At 38.7% G+C, this 20,324-nt stretch overlaps 1 protein-coding gene across 1 annotated transcript; it reads left to right on the top strand.

Annotated features, from left to right (window-relative positions):
• Nucleotide 1: 1 nt before the first annotated feature.
• Nucleotides 2–20,052, top strand: LOC144512433 (chloride anion exchanger-like). Its single transcript, XM_078243195.1, has 19 exons — nt 2–129; nt 320–459; nt 1,945–2,055; nt 2,864–3,024; nt 3,112–3,276; nt 3,753–3,905; nt 5,367–5,449; nt 6,060–6,207; nt 7,193–7,306; nt 7,499–7,576; nt 11,574–11,669; nt 12,315–12,421; nt 13,821–13,890; nt 14,001–14,093; nt 14,173–14,268; nt 15,265–15,486; nt 16,508–16,562; nt 17,694–17,827; nt 20,032–20,052. Exons 1-19 carry the CDS (start codon nt 2–4, stop codon nt 20,050–20,052), a joined length of 2,175 nt encoding a protein of 724 aa, XP_078099321.1.
• Nucleotides 20,053–20,324: the final 272 nt, after the last annotated feature.

Below are 20,324 nucleotides of genomic sequence, written 5' to 3'. Positions count from 1 at the left end.
GATGGTAACTTTGAGGAAACCATATGTGGTGGCCAGACCTGTGTACTCTGAGGACAGCTTTGCTGAAGACCATGAGAAAATCTACAGACTGCGCAAAACCATCCTGGACCATATGAAAGAGTATCTGACGTAAGTGAACCCTGGTTGTTTAGAGATAACTGTCTTTGATATGACTTAATAACTTGCACTCTTGATTTGAAATCTGCTGCAAAATAAGTGTCTGATTATGATAGAGGTTTTGATGAAAGGAAAATTCTTTAAAGTTGCAAACTTTAGTAGACAAAGTGCAAGAGCTTTTTTTTATTTCCGTTAAATCCAGCTGTGATTCAAAACGTGCCAAGAATGCAGTGCTCTCTCTTCTGCCTATCATCGGCTGGATGCGGATCTACAGAGTTAGAGAGTGGCTGCTGGGTGATGTGGTGTCTGGGATCAGCACTGGACTGGTGGCCATTATGCAAGGTGAGGAGCAGGACGGAGAGAGGCCGAGTCCGTCTTGGGGAAAGATTGTGGCCATGCTTCCATATGAAAACTTTTGACAGACTTATACAGTATGTGCATCTACTGTATGGTCATCACATTATTGGCATCGTCAAAGAATATTGCCTAAAAATGTAAATAACACCACATATTAATGTAATTTGTAAGTATGAATTTGGCACTGAATGTGCGATCAGATTCTTACTTCCATTTAGGGTTTCCCGTTTTTTTTATTTTTTTGAATTTATTTGTTCTCATTTTTGACAGTATGTACGTATACCTCTCGTACGGCTGCTTGTAACAGTAACTAAAATAACTGATGCATTTGAAGGATTTGGCTTAAGATAAAACTTTATTGATCCCACACAAGGAAATAAAAAGGTTGCAACCAGCAGAAGAAAGTATAAGAACAGATGCATAGTATCAACAAGTAAGCCTTAACACACTTGTATAATCATTATGAGCATCTACTAAATACAAAATAATGCATTAAAAACAAAGGTGCTAAATAAAAGAACATAGGAATAACTACAAACTGTATTAAGGTACTGGTAAGTGAAAACAGTTATATTATTTAAAAGTATAATTGTGAAAAAGTATTGTTTTCTATTGGTTCCTGAATTCAGGGGGCATTTGGCACCGGTCAAAACCAATAGGGATTAATATTTGGGCTGGTGCTGCTTATTGGCTATTATGATTTGTCATATTACTATTGATGTGTAGTATAGTTGTTTGATAGCCAACTACACTGGTTATATATTCTTCTGACATGATTCCCCAAACTCATGGGAACTTGTTGGCTCTGTTCTGTGGCCCTAAGATTTTATCTGAAAACCTTTTTCCATAAATTAAGTTCACGCCATAAACTGTGAACACTTAACTGGGATATTTTTAGCAATGCTAGTTGGTCAATCAGTTGCTGAAATATCTTCACAACTATTGGATGGATTGACATGTGGTACACAAACTCATGCTCCCTGAGAATGAAGTGGTAATCCCTTCATTTTTCCTTAAAGTCTCCCTGTAAGTCCAATTTTCCATTTGTTCAACACTTTGGTTTATACCTGCAGAACTAATTATTCCCATCAGCCTCAGCTATTTTGTGCTAATTAGCTAAATTTAGCATACTAACACACAAAACTACGATGAACAGTTAGCATGCTTGCATAGCAGAGCTGCTAGCATGGCTGTAGACTCTTAGATGTCGGTACCAAATGTTATCTACCAGAAGTTTCAATCTATTTTAATACTGACATTAAAAAACAAGAATGGGCAAATTTAGCCACAGAATTAGCTTCTTTTAGTAACTTAGCAGCCATTTTTTTAAATGTTTTCTCATTATTTGTGGCAGAAAAATAGGGTTTTTGTTTGTTCAATTAGTTGTTTTTTTCCAAAGATATTTTCAAAATGTCCATTATTATTGAAAACTTAATTCTGTGTTTGTTGTTTTGCTGTGGTCCCACTCAGGACTGGCCTTCTCTCTGCTGGCCTCGCTGCCTCCGAGCTATGGCCTCTACACAGCTTTCTTCCCCGTGCTGACATACTTCTTCCTCGGTTCTTCAAGACACATATCTGTAGGTATGTCATGCAATGCTTAGTCACTATAAATATTTTCACATACATTTTCTCTATGACAAGTGAAAACCAGCTGCTTTTCGTAAATGAATAGCACTTTTGGACAAAACTCTTTACTCTTTTATTCTCCATATTTTTTTCTACAAACTGTCTCCAAGTAATAAAACAGGTTTTCTGTCATCGGGCATAAACATAACTTAAAGAGGCCTGTCTGGAAAAGTTACAGATTGTATCATTTTGATAAGAAGAGATAAGATTGGGTGTCATATGGCTTAACACGTGTTGTCTTCCCGTCGATCATGAACTTCCGGGTCAAAATTGAATTTTTGTCGCTTTTTCCCGATGCTTTTTAAAAATGTTTTTGTCACTTAATTCAACGCTTTTTATATTCATTGTCAATAAACCTAATTTATGACATTATACCTAATTTCTGAGTTAAAAAAACAGAAATGATGTATTATTTTGACTATTAGTTGAGATCAGAGTAAGGTTGAGTGGATCACAGACTTGTATGTCAATGTTTAGGCAGAATACTGCTTTGAAACCATTTAAACGTTTTTTTCCAAATGCTATAAAATTGAATAAAACACCCAGAATTCAATGAAATTAATAATTAAGTAAATCATTTTACCTGCAAAGAATGTTGCAAAGGTTCCATACAACGTACATCCATGTTATTTTTGGGCAATTTGGTTGAAAGAAACCCATATTTCTGATTAAAAAGAAACTTTGAAAACAGGTCAAATTTCAACCAAGGACAACACAAGGGTTAACAGTGTCTCCCCACCCCTCCACACCCACCTTCATACAGGCTCTTTCCCAGTCCTGAGCCTGATGGTGGGGGCTGTGGTGACCCGCCTGGTCCCAGAGAATGGACCCCCGGCCAACATCACCGGCTTTGAGGGCCTGACCCCGGACCAGCAGAGAGTCCTGGTGGCCTCCTCTGTGACCTTTCTCATGGGGATTTTCCAGGTAGATTTGACTCCATGTTATACCATACCATACTTGGAAGAATTTTCAAATCAAGCTTCTTTTCCTTTATGGTTCTGCCCCATGCAGCTGGCAATGGGTGTTTTGCAGGTGGGCTTTATGGTTGTGTACCTGTCCGACACTCTGGTGTCCGGCTTCACCACAGCCGCTGCTGTCCACATCCTGGTGTCCCAGCTCAAGTTTGTGTTAGGGTTGACTGTTCCAGGCATCAGTGGTCCACTCTCTCTCATATATGTAAGTCCAGGAAGTAGGGCTGCACGATATGAGGAAAATATCTAATTGCGATTATTTTGACTAATATTGCAATTGCCATATGATTCACAGTATTGGAGGGAATGATCATTTTTGTATCATTATTTTCATATTATTTTATTTAAAAGATGTTAAAAACAACAAAAAACTTTGTTTTATTCAATGTGTTTTCATTAGAATTATTTTCAAACAAAATTATTTTCTTTATAAAAACAAGATTTGGTCTTCAAAAAGTATTTTTCCAAAAATGAGTCTTGAAAGAGGGGGAGGTCATCTTATAATCAGGGTTGTCTTATATTCGGACCAATACGGTATATGGCCTTTTAATAATTAATGTATTATCGTCATGTGGTTTGCTTTGGAATTTGACCTTACTGAAATGTGATGTAAAAACTAAATAATACATTTTTAGTCATGCTCAAAGTGCTAAGTAAAGTGTGTTTGCGTCTTTTGCGCAGACCCTGGAGAAGATATTTGTCCAGATCACCTCAACCAACATCTGTGACCTGGTGATGTCCATAGTGATCATGGTGGTGGTGTTCATTGTGAAGGAGCTGAATGACAGATACAAAGCCAAGCTGCCTGTCCCCATCCCCATAGAGGTTATCACGGTGAGGGAAGATACTACTCCTGCACAGTTCATCCTATTAACTACAAATCATACTTTACATTATTACTAGGTTTGAGCATCGAGAACCGGTTTCAACTTGGAATTGTTTCAAAAATTATGATTCCAATGGAATCGTTTTTTTTAAAATTGGAATCATTTGGAAAATTTGGTTTCGAATCTGATCATCGTTTCCAAATTTAACAAGCGCAAGTTTTTTTTCCCGTAGCGTCCAGCCACTGTACTTCCAGGCACTTGTTATGTTGCAGCCATGGGGCACAGTAAGGTGGCTTCATTTTACTTTGAAAAAGCCCGGTACAACTGTAAATGACCATTGAATCAAAACAAAACACAAAATCATCTGTGAAATAAGCACATGACCCGTTTCAAGTCCACCCCTCAAAGAATGGAATTCGAGAATTGATAAGAACCAGAATCTAAACCAAAAATCGGAATTGGAATCAGAATTGTTAAAATCAAAACTATGCCCAACCCTAAATTATAACCTTTTCCCCAAGTATAATACAGTTTATTTAAGCAATATTACACGAGAGGGTTTGATTTAACGTCATTATTGGAACGACAGTGATGCGGCTAGGACCGACACGCATGCGCAGAGGTTCGTAAGCATTACTTAAGTGCCAATAATATGACATTAAATCAGACCCTCTCGTGTAATATTGCAATTATACAACGGTTACCAACAAAATAAAAGTTATAATCAAACTGTATTCATATTGTGGGGCAATTCACTCTCAAAATAAAAAAATAAAAAAAGCAACAGAGACGATTATCTAGTCCCTCCCCGTTTAGTCCGCCAGTCAACTTAAGCTAACGTTAGCTTTGTAGAGATCATGGGATTTCCCAAACTGAATAATTACCGCAAATATAAACACCAAACTGCTTTGCTAGCTCTATCCTGTTATAACTAAGATATCTGCTGACATTTTTTTTTCTTCCATGGATGGATTTAGATACTCAACGTCCACAAACTTCAAACAGAGACGATTTCCTGTCCCTGTAAAACGTTAGTCAGCAGCTAACTTAAGCTAACGTTAGCTTTGTAGAGATCGTGGGACTTCCCAAACTGAATAACTACCGCACATATAAACACAAAACTGCTTTGCTAGCTCAACATTGCTGTAACTAAGATATCTGCTGAAAAAGAATAATTTATCGATCGCTCCTGTACGTCCAGAAATAGCGGACTGATATTTTAAGTGATGCGGCAGGTGTGCTTAAATAGCTCTGGGTGTGCTGTCATGCTTATTTGAGCACATTCTAAATGTCTAGTTGACCAATCAGATTGTCTGGTCGGATCTACTTGTTGTATAATTGTTAGTTAACACCATCTAGTGTGGTAATGCAGTTATAAAAACCTGCACTTATCGTGGCATTCAAGAAAGCTCTGATAACTGGGATTTGAGAGTTGTCTGTCTCTCTGGTGTCTTCCCTGCTCACACAGACTATCATAGCGTGTGGCGTGTCCTATGGCTTCAACTTCGAGAAGACATACGATGTCGACGTTGTTGGCAAAATGGTTAGTGGGTAAGTTTCAAGTTCTACATGTCATCAGTAGATTATGGGTCAAAATCAAGATGCCTGCTGATTTGTCAGGTAATTCAGATCCAGTGGTTGAAGAAACTCCTTTACTTAAAGTAAACTACCAAGACCACAATGTACAAAAATACTTCACTATAAGTAAAAGCAATGGATTTAAAATCCTTCTTAAATAAAAGTTTTAAAAAAGCATCACAACGTGGACTTCACCCAAAACCAATCATATTTTTTGAGGAGGACAAATCTACATCTTCTAAATATTGGGGGGTACATATCCCCTACATCCCCCCTGAAATCCACACCTATGGCTAAATGTATTTTAGACACCTAAAATGAGGACCACTCACCACAGTCCTTTTTTTAGGTGGGTAAAACACGTCTAGCTGCTGCCCCCGTCCACAGCAGTACATTGCTTAGCTTCCGTCCCGGGACTCAGTGCCTGCTTCTCCAAAGCGGGGCCATGCCAACCGCAATACAACCCAATTAAAAAAAAATAATCCGAACTATCCCTTTCAGCACAGTTCTTGAAATATATTTAGCTACTTTTGACCACTGTTCAGGTCCTATAAATGTACAGCTAAACGCAATTATCTTTCAGGTATGAGTCTCCCATTGCACCCAATATGGAAGTCTTCCAGGAGAGTGCAGTGGAGGCTTTTCCTATAGCCATAGTGGGGTTTGCTGTTGCCTTCTCTGTGGCCAAAGTCTACTCTATTAAACATGATTATACCATAGATGGGAACCAGGTGAGTTACATATATATTAACCCTCTGAAACCCAAGCGTTTTTTTGCTCCTGTCTAATTATTTCTCACTGTGAGCCCAATTTTCACTCTTTAAGTTTTGCATCTCAAATTAACAAGCACAACCATGGCCAGAAGTAGGAATAACTCCTAAATGTCTTTTGTTTAATGTTTAAAAAAAAAGCAGAAGGTCAAAATGCCAGAGCCAGCCCTTCTACTTGTGTTCCATGGACCTATCTTTTGAAAAAATATGAACGAGAGTCAATGGAGAGATAATTATTTGTTGGTCCGGTTTGAATTGAGCCATGAATTGCACACATGATGTTCATCAGTTTAATAGATAATTTCGCAAGTCAAGAAAGTCAAGTCAAACTGTTGAAGTATAAGACTGTGAAAATACGTAATTAGAAAGACTACACACTTCAAAGTCGCATGGGGGGTACACCGGGGGTGTAACGTTACTCAAATGAGCAGAGGATCTTGCTTGTTCTTTTGTTTATCTGCTGAAAACACTTCACTGGATAAAACACAAATCAGGTAAGACAACGTTACATGTGTTGTGGAACAGAGCTAAGCTAGCTAGCTAGCGAGCAAGTTGAGCATCAAGCTAGGTGACGTAAATTGTGAAAAAATATCTTTTAAATTGACAAACATCATATTTGTAAACCATAGCTCAATTAAAACGCGATCAAAAAATAATTTGCCTCTCCCTGTTCACTACCGTTCATATTCTTTCCGAATTAAGGTCCCATGAGGTCCACCGAAAGGGGAGGGACTTTGCCTATCTATGTACCAAGGCTCAGTCCTTACGGCAGCGGTCCAGGGTCCGAATCCGACCTGCGGCCCTTTGCTGCATGTCTTCCCTCTCCCTCTCTCCCCATTTCCTGTCTACAACTGTCCTATCAATTAATGGCGGAAATGCCCCCAAAAAAATAATCTAATCAAAAAATGCCAGTGAGGTAACTTAACTTTTTATTGTTCCATCCCAGGAGCTAATTGCATTTGGGGTAAGCAATATATTTGGGGCAAGCTTCCGGTCGTTTGCAGCCAGCACAGCACTCTCCAGGACGGCTGTGCAGGAGAGCTCGGGAGGCAAGACACAGGTCAGAAAACAAATCCTACTTTGACTAGGTCATAAACTTTTATTTTAGGTCACTACACGCAAATATTTTTGTCTGCAAAATGATTTATTGTAATGTCTCTTTACAATCTGGTTTTATGTGATTTTCTTTTCCTTCCTTCAATGGCATGTTGAAATGAAACATTAACGTTTTTTGTTTTTTTTACAAATACAGATAGCAGGGCTGATCTCAGCCATGATGGCGATGATTGTAACTGTGGCACTTGGCTTCCTGCTGGAGCCGCTTCCCAGGGTGAGACTCGCCTCTGTAATGTAACGGCTTACGCCAATATGTATGTCATTTTATTTGTGTAACCCCTTCCTTCCTGGCGCTGGAAATATTAATACTAGATGAGGTTACTAATGTTCTACTGAACAGGATTCTGAGTGCTTAGCAGTTGATGGTGAACTGACTAAATCTCCTTTTACCAGTAGATGTTATCATAGGCATAAGTAACTATAAAGAAATAATCAAGAAATAATAGAGCGGTGCCTCCACTGTGGAACTACATAACTCACACACTTATAAGCTATATTGGTATTTCCCCAGAAACAAATGTAAGGTATCTTAAATGTCTACAGACCTTGGTAAAATGAAATACCAAGTAATGTATAACAAAAAGAAATGTCTTTTACTACTCTGGTTTCTCTTGCTGTGTTATATTCGAATATTTTCTCTTATGCGTTTCTCTTCATGATATCAATTTTTGTTACACATACATGTCTTTACTGTTGCTTTACAGTCTCCAAAAAAAACTCAAAACCAGTGCCAATGCACTTGAAATCCCTTAAAGAAAGTAATAGCTACAAAGAGTGTTAAGCAAATGTCCTTCAACCCTTTTCACTTAAGTATGAAACTATAGAGAGCCGAAGTCCCTCCCCTTCCGGTGGACCTCATGGGACCTTAATTCGGAAAAAATATGAACGGTAGTGAACGGGAAGAGGCAAATTATTTTTTGATCCCATTTGAATTGAGCCATGGGTTACAAATATGATGTTCGTCAATTTAAAAGATATTTTTTTCAACCGAAGAAAGTCTCAGTTAGCCGTAGGTTTGTCGTATGACCACTTAGTTTTGTGTAAAACCGCTCAGTGAACTACATCTCTCGTCTTACACAATTTACGTCACCTAGCTTGATGCTCAACTTGCTCGCTAGCTAGCTAGCTTAGCTCTGTTCCACAACACATGTAACGTTGTCTTACCTGATTTGTGTTTTATCCAGTGAAGTGTTTTCAGCAGATAAACAAAAGAACAAGCAAGATCCTCTGCTCATTTGAGTAACGTTACACCCCCGGTACGATACACACAGACATCGTAGCTTCAGCGAGACGTCATCCATGCGACTTTTGAAGTGTGTAGTCTTTCTAATTACGTATTTTCACAGTCTTCAACAGTTTTAGGCCGGCGACAGACTGGAGGCATCGCGTGAGCACGTCAGCTGCGTGGCATGTCCGTTTTTATTTGGGCTCCCATGTTAACAGGTTAGAGCTTGCAAACTGCCTGCGTGACACTCACGTCTCAGGCACGGCTAAAGCCGCGCGTAAAACGCGTGCATGCTAGAAATAGGACCGACGCCTATTTTTCACGCGACATGCAAGCGTGTTGGAAGCGTTTCCAGGCAAAATAGAATAGGAAAAGATGTTTATATGTCATTTTGACACAAATACATATTAATAAATGACATGTTGATATTTGAAAGTCTCTAGGTTTTGATATGAATGCAGATATAAATGTAATAAAAAAAAACAATTTTCTAATATTGCACCTGTCAATACAGAACGAAATATTCTGTAGCCTATTTTGCCATCAATACTGTCGATGTTGTCTTTGCTGTAATCAAATCAGTATATATTTATGTTTAACGTGGTATTTCATTTTATCAATGGGAAACATACATGTGTACAGACAAGGCTAGCAGCAGCAGCGCCGCGTCAGACACGTTTCTGGTGTGTAAAGACAGAAAAATCCACGCAGCCGCCATGCAACTGACACGCAACAGAAACGCCACACTCACACCACGCAGCCAGTCTGTCGCCAGCCTAACAACTGAGACTTTCTTTGGTTGAAAAAGTGTCTTTTAAATTGACAAACATCATATTTGTAATACATGGCTCAATTCAAACGAGATCAAAAAATAATTTGCCTCTCCCCGTTCATAGTTTTTCGAAAGTAAGTAGAGGGGCATGAAGTAGAAGACTTCAGCTCTCTATTGTAGAGTTACATTTCATGTAGGAACCCTTTAAAATGAAATAAACTTTTCTTTCTCTCACAAAAACACACCAGAGTTAACCAATGCTTCAGATGATGTTAGCTTATCAAATATTAAACAGTTCACTTTAACATTGAAATATATTTTAAAACAATTACCAGTCAATGGAATTTTAATTGGGGGTTTAACCAGTTCAACCTTTTTAAATGTTCAGAATATTACCAAGTGCTTGGGTTTTTAACCGTTGGGGCCCTGAAGTTGCTGCACAGATGAAGAAACAAATCCTCAGCTTGTTTAATGAGCTGAGACACACACTGTGTCTGATAGAAACACCTCTGTTACTCACGCATCCGATCCGCTGAGACAGCTGCAGGCAAAGTTCAGCAGGCAACCCGTCTGTGTGGCAACCAGGTCCGGCGGCGGAGTCCCTCCTCACAAGGCAGTAGCCACAGCGGCTAATTAGCACTGTCCTCCAGCGAAGTCCTAGTCTCTCCCGGGTGAAAGCTGCGGCTGGCATTTACAGCCGACTGTCCCTCCCGACGGTGCTAGCTTAAACTCCATGTTTTATGTTTTACAGTTAACACTTAACACTTTTACAAAGCTAGTAGAAACAGCAAACGCAGCTAAGCTGCCTGAACTTCACTTAAAAACTACAGGATAACAAGTTACCAAACTGCAAGTTGCACAGGACTGTTAGCTGCAAAATGATACTTGTGCCAATACTTTAGAAGTAGGCTACTTTAAATCTACCAACATCAGTCACGTCAACAATTAACGTTTCTCTCTCCAACGTGCTGCATGCTCTCATGGAGTCTACATGCTACATGCATGGATCATGGCATGGATGTATTAAGGCTACATGTCGTCTCAGACTTCCTCGTTTTTCCCATTTCCCAACCTAGTGATCTCTGATTGGTTTAGATTACCCAGTCAGAAAATACATTACAAGTCACGTCCAAACAAAGGATTATGGGAAATGTAGTTTTCGTTGAATTTACCCAGATATGACATATTTTTTACAGTCAATGAATGAAACACCATTTATTCATGTATTTAGCTGTATGACAAACCCTTTTGTATTTATTTAGCTGTACTATGTAGGTCCCTACATTTGTTTTGTTTTATGTTCCTCATATGGAGTGAGGATTTCAAACTTTTCTGTCACGTCGTAGATCGGAGTAAACTCACTTGTAGAGCTGCAAAGATTAATTTGATTAATCCAGAGATCTCTAACAGAAGGTCCGTGACCCCTAGGGGGTCCTCAGAGTTACTGCAGGGGGACTGCCAAATTATTGTTTGATATACTGTATATTATTTGAAGGTTTGTTTTGTTTGTTATTTTAAAATATGTCTGAAAATATACATTACCATTAATCCAACATATTATAAGCAAAGATGAATCAGCCTATTCGTACAAAAACAACAACAAAACATTGATGATACGCTTACTAAGTAAGGTAGACATTATGGTAGCCACCCACAGATACAGTTTACTTTAAAGCTTAAGGACTTACTTTGCCTTCCTCATGTATGTTTAACATTAAAAAAATAATAATGTTTAAATAATATATTATATCCATTTTCATCTGTTCCAGTTTAATATGCAACTATATTTTTATACAATATTTGTAGTTCCTGCTCGCTCTCTCTTTCAGCTAAGGGGTCCTTGGCCTAAAAAACGTTGAAGATCCCTGGTTAGTTAGTTGTCAACTATTCTCTGATTCCAGCTTCTTGAATGTGAATATTGTTCTAGTTTCTGCTCTCCTCTGTGACAGTAAACTGAATATCTTTGAGTTGTGGACAAAACAAGACATTTGAGGACGTCATCTCGGCCTTTGGGAAACACTGATCAACATTTTTCACCATTTTCTGACATTTTATAGACCAACAACTAATCCATTAATAAAGAAAATAATCAAGAGATTAATCCACAATGCAAATTATCATTAGTTTTAGCCCTACTCAGTTGTGTAGATCTATAAGTCTAAAAGTCTGTTTATTTTTTTATACACCTGCCCTTAACATTTGACTTGACTCCAGTCTGTCCTGGGTGCCCTGGTCATCGTCAACCTGAAGGGCATGCTGATGCAGTTCAGAGAAATCCTGTACCTGTGGAGGAGAGACAAACCAGAATGTGTAAGTGTTCCAAATGTCTCTCTGCCAAAACTAAGATGTACAGTATTTACGTGCAGGGTGAGATTTTAGAAAAAAACTGAGGGCGGGATGTTTTTTGATCATGCACAACAAAACATGCAAGAAAATCCCCCTTTCAATACCACCATGGATATAGTGCCACTCGGCCAGGCATGCCAAAACACTTATTTATAAACTTCAATATTCAATGGAAAATAATCTCACAGCTAATTTAGCACAATATGTTGTAAACAATAAGCCTGAACTGTCATCGCCCCATGACACTCACTTTTTCTGTCTAAACTCCACTACCACGGCCCCTGAAAGGACCGTCATCTGGCGGTGCCTGTAGCCGGCTCACAGTCACCTGTTGGCGGCTAAACAACTGCTGCTGGTAGCTGTCGTCCTGGAGCTCTGGAGCGGCTAAATACAACCAGCAACTGCCGCTTAGATTTTATCGTTCTATCAAACTATAGACTGTTCATGTTACAGTGCTACTTAGTTTAAAATACCTAGGTATTTAGGTATATAATGGTCTATTGGTGAAGTAGCATTGATCACTTTAAGGGAATACAAGGCTGTTAGCCTTATTTACTTGGTCCAGTCTATTCTCTCTCAGTGGTTGACCCGGCGGGTGTTTGTCTGCAGGTGGTGTGGCTGGGAACATGTCTGGGCGCCATCCTGCTGGGACTGGATCTTGGTCTGGCGCTGGGCTTGGGGGTGGAGCTGCTCACTGTCGTCTTCAGGACTCAATTGTAATGACATGATGATGGATTTACTGTAGTGGCTGAAAAATCATGTCAACACCCCAAATATAGTATTCATTGAATTTAATTTACAGTAATTATGCAGCATAAAAAGGAAAGGAAAGGAAGATAAAGGAAATCTGTTTGTCCCTTTAAAGAGGCGTCCAGCCTCCAGCCATTTAGTGTAGTGCACTTCCATAAAGTTGGGGACTAACAATACCAGAGTTTATCCTGACTCAGAGTCTTGGGGGGGGAGTGACTACATGACAGTTTGCATATTTATATTCAAGTTTATGTTCTGCTTGTTTAACGGTTGTTTGGCAAATTGCTCTAAAACACATTCAGAGAGGATTTGAATCGCTATTTTTATTCTCAATTCTTGGTGCTGGGGTTTTTCCTTTGGGGCTGGCTAAAATCTCTTTCGGGGTGGGGGCACCAAACATTCTTCTATGCAGGAAAAACCCTGAATACACAGATGGAGATGGAAAAAAAGAAATGGTCAAAATCTAAGCAGCAGAGGTCGAGGTATCCTGACTTTTAGTCCCTAGTCTGGGTCAAGCTCAAAAAACACCAATGGCAGTCATTTCCACGGCATGGTCCGCCTCGACTAGACTCTACTGGACACAATCTGTTTGGGGCTTCATTTAGAAAAAAGTTTCGGATGATAAATGTTTTTTTTTTGGGTGGAGTAAAAAACACTGCAGTTTGCCCCTTTGCCACTCCCATCCCCCCCCACACACACACACACACACTTTTGGTTCCCGTGATCCAACCACATTAAATATCAGCTACTGTAGATCTCTGATATTTAATGTACAAATACTTGTCTTATCTTTGACTGATGTGTCGAGAAAGATAAAGTAAAATAATATAATAATATAATACATTTTATTTAAAGCGCCTTTAATGACACCCAAGGTCACTTCACAAACAATCATCAAACATCGTTAAAATTATAGTCATCTCATAAAAATAAAAATAAAAATAAAATAAAAGTCAGTCAGTCCATACGCCATCTTGAAGAGATATGTTTTAAGTCTGTTTTTAAAGTCAGTAATTGAGTCACAGTGTATATAAAAATGTATATATATATATATTATATATATATATATATATATATATATATATATATAATTTATTTATTTTTTTATTTATTTATTTATTTATTTATTTTTTTTGCCGCCCCAGATAGCTCAGTTGGTAGAGCGGGCGCACACATGTAGAGGTTTAGTCCTCGACGCAGCGGGCCCAGGTTCAACTCTGACCTGCGGCCCTTTGCTGCATGTCATTCCCCCCTCTCTCTCCTCTTTCATGTCTTCAGCTGTCCTGTCAAATAAAGGCCTAAAATGCCCAAAAAATAATCTTTACACGAGTAGTGTGGCCAAGAACCTTCTTATGTCTATTTTAGCCCCCGCTGTTCCGTCTTGGTGAACATCCCAGGGACGGACCTCTACAGAGATCACAAAGATTACCTGCATGTAAGTACGTTCAATGAAAACAAATGAACACGGTAAACACTGTTGAATGGTTTCAGTTCGAGATATCCTTTTGAATGCCATTTGTTTTATCATAATGCTTCCCTTTTCAGATATTGGAACCAAAGGGAGTAAAAATCTTCAGGATACCATCGCCTATCTTCTTCGCCAACATTGAGTTCTTCAGGGACAAGCTTGTAGAAGCTGTATGTAGCCTACGAAACATCTCCTCCATCCTCTGCGTCAATATGTTGTGAAAATAATGCCTACACGTGGTTGTTCCAGGTTGGATTTAACCCTCTGAGGGTTTTGAGGAAGAGGAACAAGGCTCTGAGGAAAATCAAGAAACTGTTGCAGAAAAAGGATGATGCCATTACAGAGGTGAGACCTTAAAGTGTAACTACCGTTTTTTTCAAACTGGACCCTATTTGCCTATGTTTTTGTGTGTAAGTGACTAATGGGAACAACAATCTTTGAAATTATTCCTGTCTTGAGCGATAATGCTGTAACTGCAAACCAGGCTGCATTGTAACCCTATAGGGTTAATGTGCATCATAAATTTCGTCCACTAAAAGTGCTTTTTTTGGCAGGCTCAGATTGTTCTTCTAAGTGTCTGACAACATTATGGAAAGGATCCCTACAGAGATAGACCTTTTTTTAAAAGAGTAAAATCCTTTTTGTTCTACCAGAAACCGCTCCGAGATCACTATCGCGAAACCCACTATCCATTTAGTTAAACAATATCTTTAGCGTGTGTAGAGAAAGCATATTTTTCACATGTAAATGGGTGAATTATGTGTTTAGTTCAACCAAACCAGAGTGATGATTGTTGGCAAAGTGGAAAGACGAACCAAAATGGCTTTTGATAGTTTAATTTAGTTTGTGTTGACTTTGAATGAAGTGTGTTTTACGATGATAAAATTACTGTTTATTTACATGGAGTCTGGTGAGTTAAGCGCTATTATTTTGCGGATGTTTTTACGTTTAAAAAAAGGATCTTACTCTTTAACAGAAAGGTCAACCTCTGTAGGAATCCTTTCCATAATGTTGTCAGACACTTAGAATACAATCTGAGCCTGTCAGCGGCAAAAACAGCACTTTTTGTGGATGTAAATTGAAGGTGCGCAATTGCCCTATTAACTTACATTGTAGCTTGTTTTGCAGACTGCCGAGTGCAGCGATCTCGCTTAATACTGGACCAATGTCAAAGACTGTTGTTCCCATCAGTCACTTAGACACAAAAACTGAAAAATAAGGTCCAGGTTGAAAAAAAACTGAAGTTACCCTTTAATATACTAGAAAGCACTGCACCAGTGAGTGCTTCAACATATTCCTTCAAAAAGCTTTAAGCCTTACTTTCCTACATCTTTCAAACAGCGAGGTGTGAGGGATTTACTACACCAGATGACTGATGAGTTTTGCATGAACGTGGAGGAGTTGGATCTGCCCTCTGACTCCAAGGACCTTCCGTTCGAGTTGGATTGGAGCGCCGAGCTTCCCGCTAACATCAATGTTCCCAGAGTGGACCTCCACAGTCTGGTGCTGGACTTCTCTGCTGTCTCCTTCCTGGACAGCTCTGCTCTGAAGGGACTCAAAACGGTAACAAGTCATTCAGGGGGCGCCCACATGCTAAAGCTTAAAGAGCTCCTATTATGCTTTTATGGATTTTTCCTGTCTTTTAGTGTGGTATATAGTTTTTTTGTGTATGCAATAGATGTATAAATTACAAAAAGACACATTTCCCTCCAAGACTACGAGAAGAAAACATTCTGTTGATGCAGATGGTGTGTCTATTGGCAGAAATGATTTAGTTTATTCCAAATAAATCAAAACTGGATGAGTAAAAGACATCGCTTCCTCTGCAGCCGATTTTTCTTGGGAAAGACCTTTAAGTTGTTGTTCAGAACATCAAATGAAAAAAGGAATGGATGTAATACAAAGATGTAATATATAAGAATATGGTGAATACTATACAGCAATAACAGAAAAAGACTTTAACATGAACCTGCCATGAGACAAAACTCCATGTTATATTTGATATGGTATTATGCAATTGGGCATTGTGCAATACAGAAGTTATTGACCACAGCATGAGTTAATGGGAAATGTGCAATCATCAAAATGAAGTGCAATAAGAGGGGGAGGATGTGTTGTGGGTTCTCTTCTGTTCTTCTGTGATTGTGAGGAAAGGTGTGTGTGTGGGGGGGGGGGGTATGGTGTGATATTTATTAGATATTCATTGAAGCATTGGATGAGATAATGTATGATTATGTTTCTATGTAGGTTAACTGTATGTTTATTGCGTGTTTATGCGCGATGTGTCGCCATTTTGTTTCTCTCCAACGCCCAGGATGAATTGAGGCTTATTTTATCTAATCTTATCTAATCTAATCTTACCTTATCTAATCTTATTTTATCCACCCTGCCACACCAAGATGGTCAAAAAGGAATTGAAAATCCACTGTATGCAAAAAAACATCACAAATAAGTGGGGAACACTGGCAATCTGCATTAACGTAAAGCCAATTATCACTCAAACGGCTGCATGTGTAATTCTATACTTCATATACTAACACACGTGGGATTATTTCTTATTTTAAACTCACTGTATTTTCCGCAGACACTCACAGACTTCCTCCGTGTTGATGTGGATGTTTACATTGTTTCTTGTGACGGTGAGTTTTATTCTTAAAAGGACAAAATCCAATAGAATCAGTGATGAGGACCAGCAGTGGAAATGTATCAAGTATATTTACTCCAGTACTGTACTTAAGTTCAAATGTTGAGGTACTTGTACTTTACTTGAGTCTTTTCTTTTCATGCCACTTTTCTACTTCTACTCCGCTACATTTCAGAGAGAAATATAGTACTTTTTACTCCACTACATTCATCTGTTACAGCTTTAGTTACTAGTTATTTTACACATTAAGCCTTTTGCACACAAAACACATAGTTTATAAAATACAATGTGTTAAACTACCTAACAATATATACAGTGGTGGAAGAAGGATTTGGATCCTTTACTTAAGTAAAAGTATTAATACCACACTGTAAAAATACTCTGTTACAAGTAAAAGTCCTGCATTGAAAATGGTACTTCAGTAAAAGTATGTAAGTATCATCAGGAAAATGTACTTAAAGTATTACATGTAAAAGTACTCAATGCAGAAAAGTCCTCACGTTTTAAAAACTGGAAACGATCTAGGCCTCTATATTGTTGGGTAGTTTAATTTATAATAAACTTTTTACAAACTACATGTGTGCAGTAATCGTAATGTGTAAAGTAACTAGTAACTAAAGCAGTCAGATGAATGTAGTGGGGTGAAAAGTACTATATTTCTCTCTGAAATGTAGCGGAGTAGAAGTAGAAAGTGGCATGAGAAGAAAAGTACTAGTACCTTAACATTTGTACTTAAGCACAGTACTTGAGTAAATGTACTTAGTTACATTCCACCACTGAATATGCAGGCCTGAAAATGATTAGCTGATTAATCACTTAGTTGATTGACAGAACTTTTTGGATCGTTACCAGTTTCTAAAATGTGAGGATTGTTTTACGTTGAGAAATTTTAATTGTAATACTTTAAGTACATTTTCCTGATGATACTTACATATCTTTGCTGAAGTACCGTTTTCAACGCAGGACTTTAACTTGTAACAGAGTTTTTCACAGTGTGGTATTAGTACTTTTACTTGAGTAAAGGATGTGAATACTTCTTCCACCACTGATGAGGACACATGTACATGTACCTGAACATCAGGTGAATAATACTGCCTGTGAAAACATGCTTCTCATGTGTTGACAGCGTGCGTCCTGGAGAAACTACGCAGCTGTACGTTCTTCGATGACGAGATTGGGACCTCCATGTTCTACCCGACCCTTCACGACGCCATGCTGCATGTGCTTGAAAAACACAAGGACAAAAGTAGAGGCCGGGTGGTAAGGGAAACTATTTATATTATCCTTTCTGTACTGGGCTTCTCAATAAATGATCAATCAATCAAATGTATTTAAAGTGTAAAAGCACCATTAGACATGGTCTCAGTGCACTTTACAATTAAAGTAACACAGAAATAACAGACAGCAACAATACAACTGAATAGCAATAAACACAAAACCAGCAACATAAGACAATAAGTGAAAAGGTATGTTTGTGAAGGACGCAGAAAGCATGGTGTGTTATGGTTGGCTATAGTATAGTCTCGCTTTGCCAGACTATCGACACGCTGCGGAGAGGAGGGTCTGGTTAGTTCACGCAGCATTCCGGGATGGGAGAAAAACGTGCTCTGGTTTATTGGCATTTCTTTAAACCAATCACAATCGTCTTGGGCGGTGCTAAGCTCCGCACGGAGCCGCTGTAAAATAGTCGTGCGAGAGAAAACTCCGATTGGACAGATAGTCTAGCTAGCTGTCTGGATTTACCCTGCAGAGATCTGAGGAGCAGTTAACCATAGTCCTCACAAATCCACCGGAGTACTGCAACTAAGAAAATGATAGCTCAGCGCTGGCTCCCCCCCCCCCACTCGCTTTGTATTAAACAGTGGTTGGCATACTTTCTGGACATAGTTATGCTCGAGCTCTCTACAGCAAGGATTAACAAAGCCAAATCATCAACTATCAGCCTATGGGAAAGTGCAGCAGCACAAATATCGGGCCTGGTGACCTCAGCGCCACAAGAACGGGAGGAGAGCGACTAGGGAAGGTGCAAGAGTGACTAGGAGAGTGACCGTTTTTTGGTTTTTTTCTTCCTCGAGACCGCAGAGGGTGGGGGGGGGGGCGAGGGTTCTTGTTCAGTTTGTATTTTCTGTTTCTGTTCTGTATGTCGGCATAAAAAACAAACAAAAAACAAAAAAACAATAAAAAAAGTTGATCTAAAAAAAATAAAATAAATGAGTTTAAAATTACAACACAAATAATGCGAAAGGAAACGGACATCAGCAAATATACACGCATTCGGCGGAATTTCCTGCGGCACCGCAGCCACCACGGAAGTGGAACGTCATGGATATAGACTAGCTATAGTATAATGAGTAGAGGTGGGATTTCAATCTAGATTTAAGAAGAACATGTCAACTAAGTGAGCTTCTTTAACATGTAGTGGATACATGTTAAAGCTGTATGGATAGCTAGTATACTAGTACTTTTGGTCTCTGGAAGCCTCCCTTAATGTTCATTTTGACCCACAGTACAAAAGTATTGGACAGACAGAGAAGCGTACTAACAACTTGTATTTTCTTATGGTCATGAGCAGGGACACAATAAATCTACGGACGCAGAATTCTTCATCTGAATTTTCTGCAGATTAAAAAACGATTAAAATCAATTTCCACAACACTTTGTTTGTGAAATTATAATCAAATCCCAACACATAAAAAAATAGAACTCATCCAATGGGAACCATGAATATCCACAGCAGATTTCATGGCAGTCGCACATGAAATATAAACAGATGAGGTGATTTCGCCTGAGAAAAATAGCTCGATAAAAATTTTTTTTAAATTAGTCCGAACGTCGAACGGTTTTGCACATACAAGGTTTTTGCCGGACAGCAACGATATCTAAGATGGGTGTATGGGGGCCATTTATGTCTTTAAACCAGGGATCTTTAACAGGGGGGTCCTCAGAGTCAATGCAGGGGAGGCCTCCAAATTATTGTTAATATTTGAATTATTTTTAATCAAATATAAATCCCCACTGAGGACAGGCCTACTGGCCTATAGGTAAGGTAGTCGCCATCCACAGATGTACAGTTCATCCTGAGGATTTACTGTGCCACAGGTATGTTTTAACATATAAAATCATGCCAACAATTAGGCTATTTTAAAAGCTTAGTATTCTATGCAAAAAAGGTATATATAAAAGGCGTTAGGCAGCCCTACACGTTATTGTAGGCCGTTTAATATGCAACTTCATTTTATACACTATATGTAGTAGGGGGTCCAACCTCCATCTATCTTTCAGTTAAGGGCTCCTTGGCTTAAAAAAGGTTGAAGATCCCTACTTCAAACTAAAAGGTTATGCAACACAAGACACTTTTATTGGAGTAGATATAAGTATGTGTGTGTCTTGTGTATTGTAGCAGTTATAATGCTTTGCTTTTTCTTACTTCATAACTTTTACAACTCTCTTTTTTGTTGTTGCAGTTAGCAGATACCAAACTCTAGAAGAGCAACCGTCTCCAGAAGGATCCTTTCAAAAAGACCACAACAAATTGTTAAAAATACTGTACCATATAATCTACTGTAGTCACTATACTAAAACAAATATTTTGTATGAGTGAGTTTTATTTTGAAATGCTGTTTAGGTAAAAGTCTATTGAAGTTCATGTCATTTTTATGGGTGATCCAGTCGGTTGTCCCATGACTTGTGACTACTGTAGTGTCCTTTTTCTCACTGATTGATAAATGCAATATATTTTCAAGATTAAACGAGGATA

Source organism: Sander vitreus, chromosome 23, assembly GCF_031162955.1.
Source record: "Sander vitreus isolate 19-12246 chromosome 23, sanVit1, whole genome shotgun sequence".
NCBI classification, from domain to species: Eukaryota; Metazoa; Chordata; class Actinopteri; order Perciformes; family Percidae; genus Sander; species Sander vitreus.
This window is presented reverse-complemented; position numbering and strand designations above follow the sequence as displayed.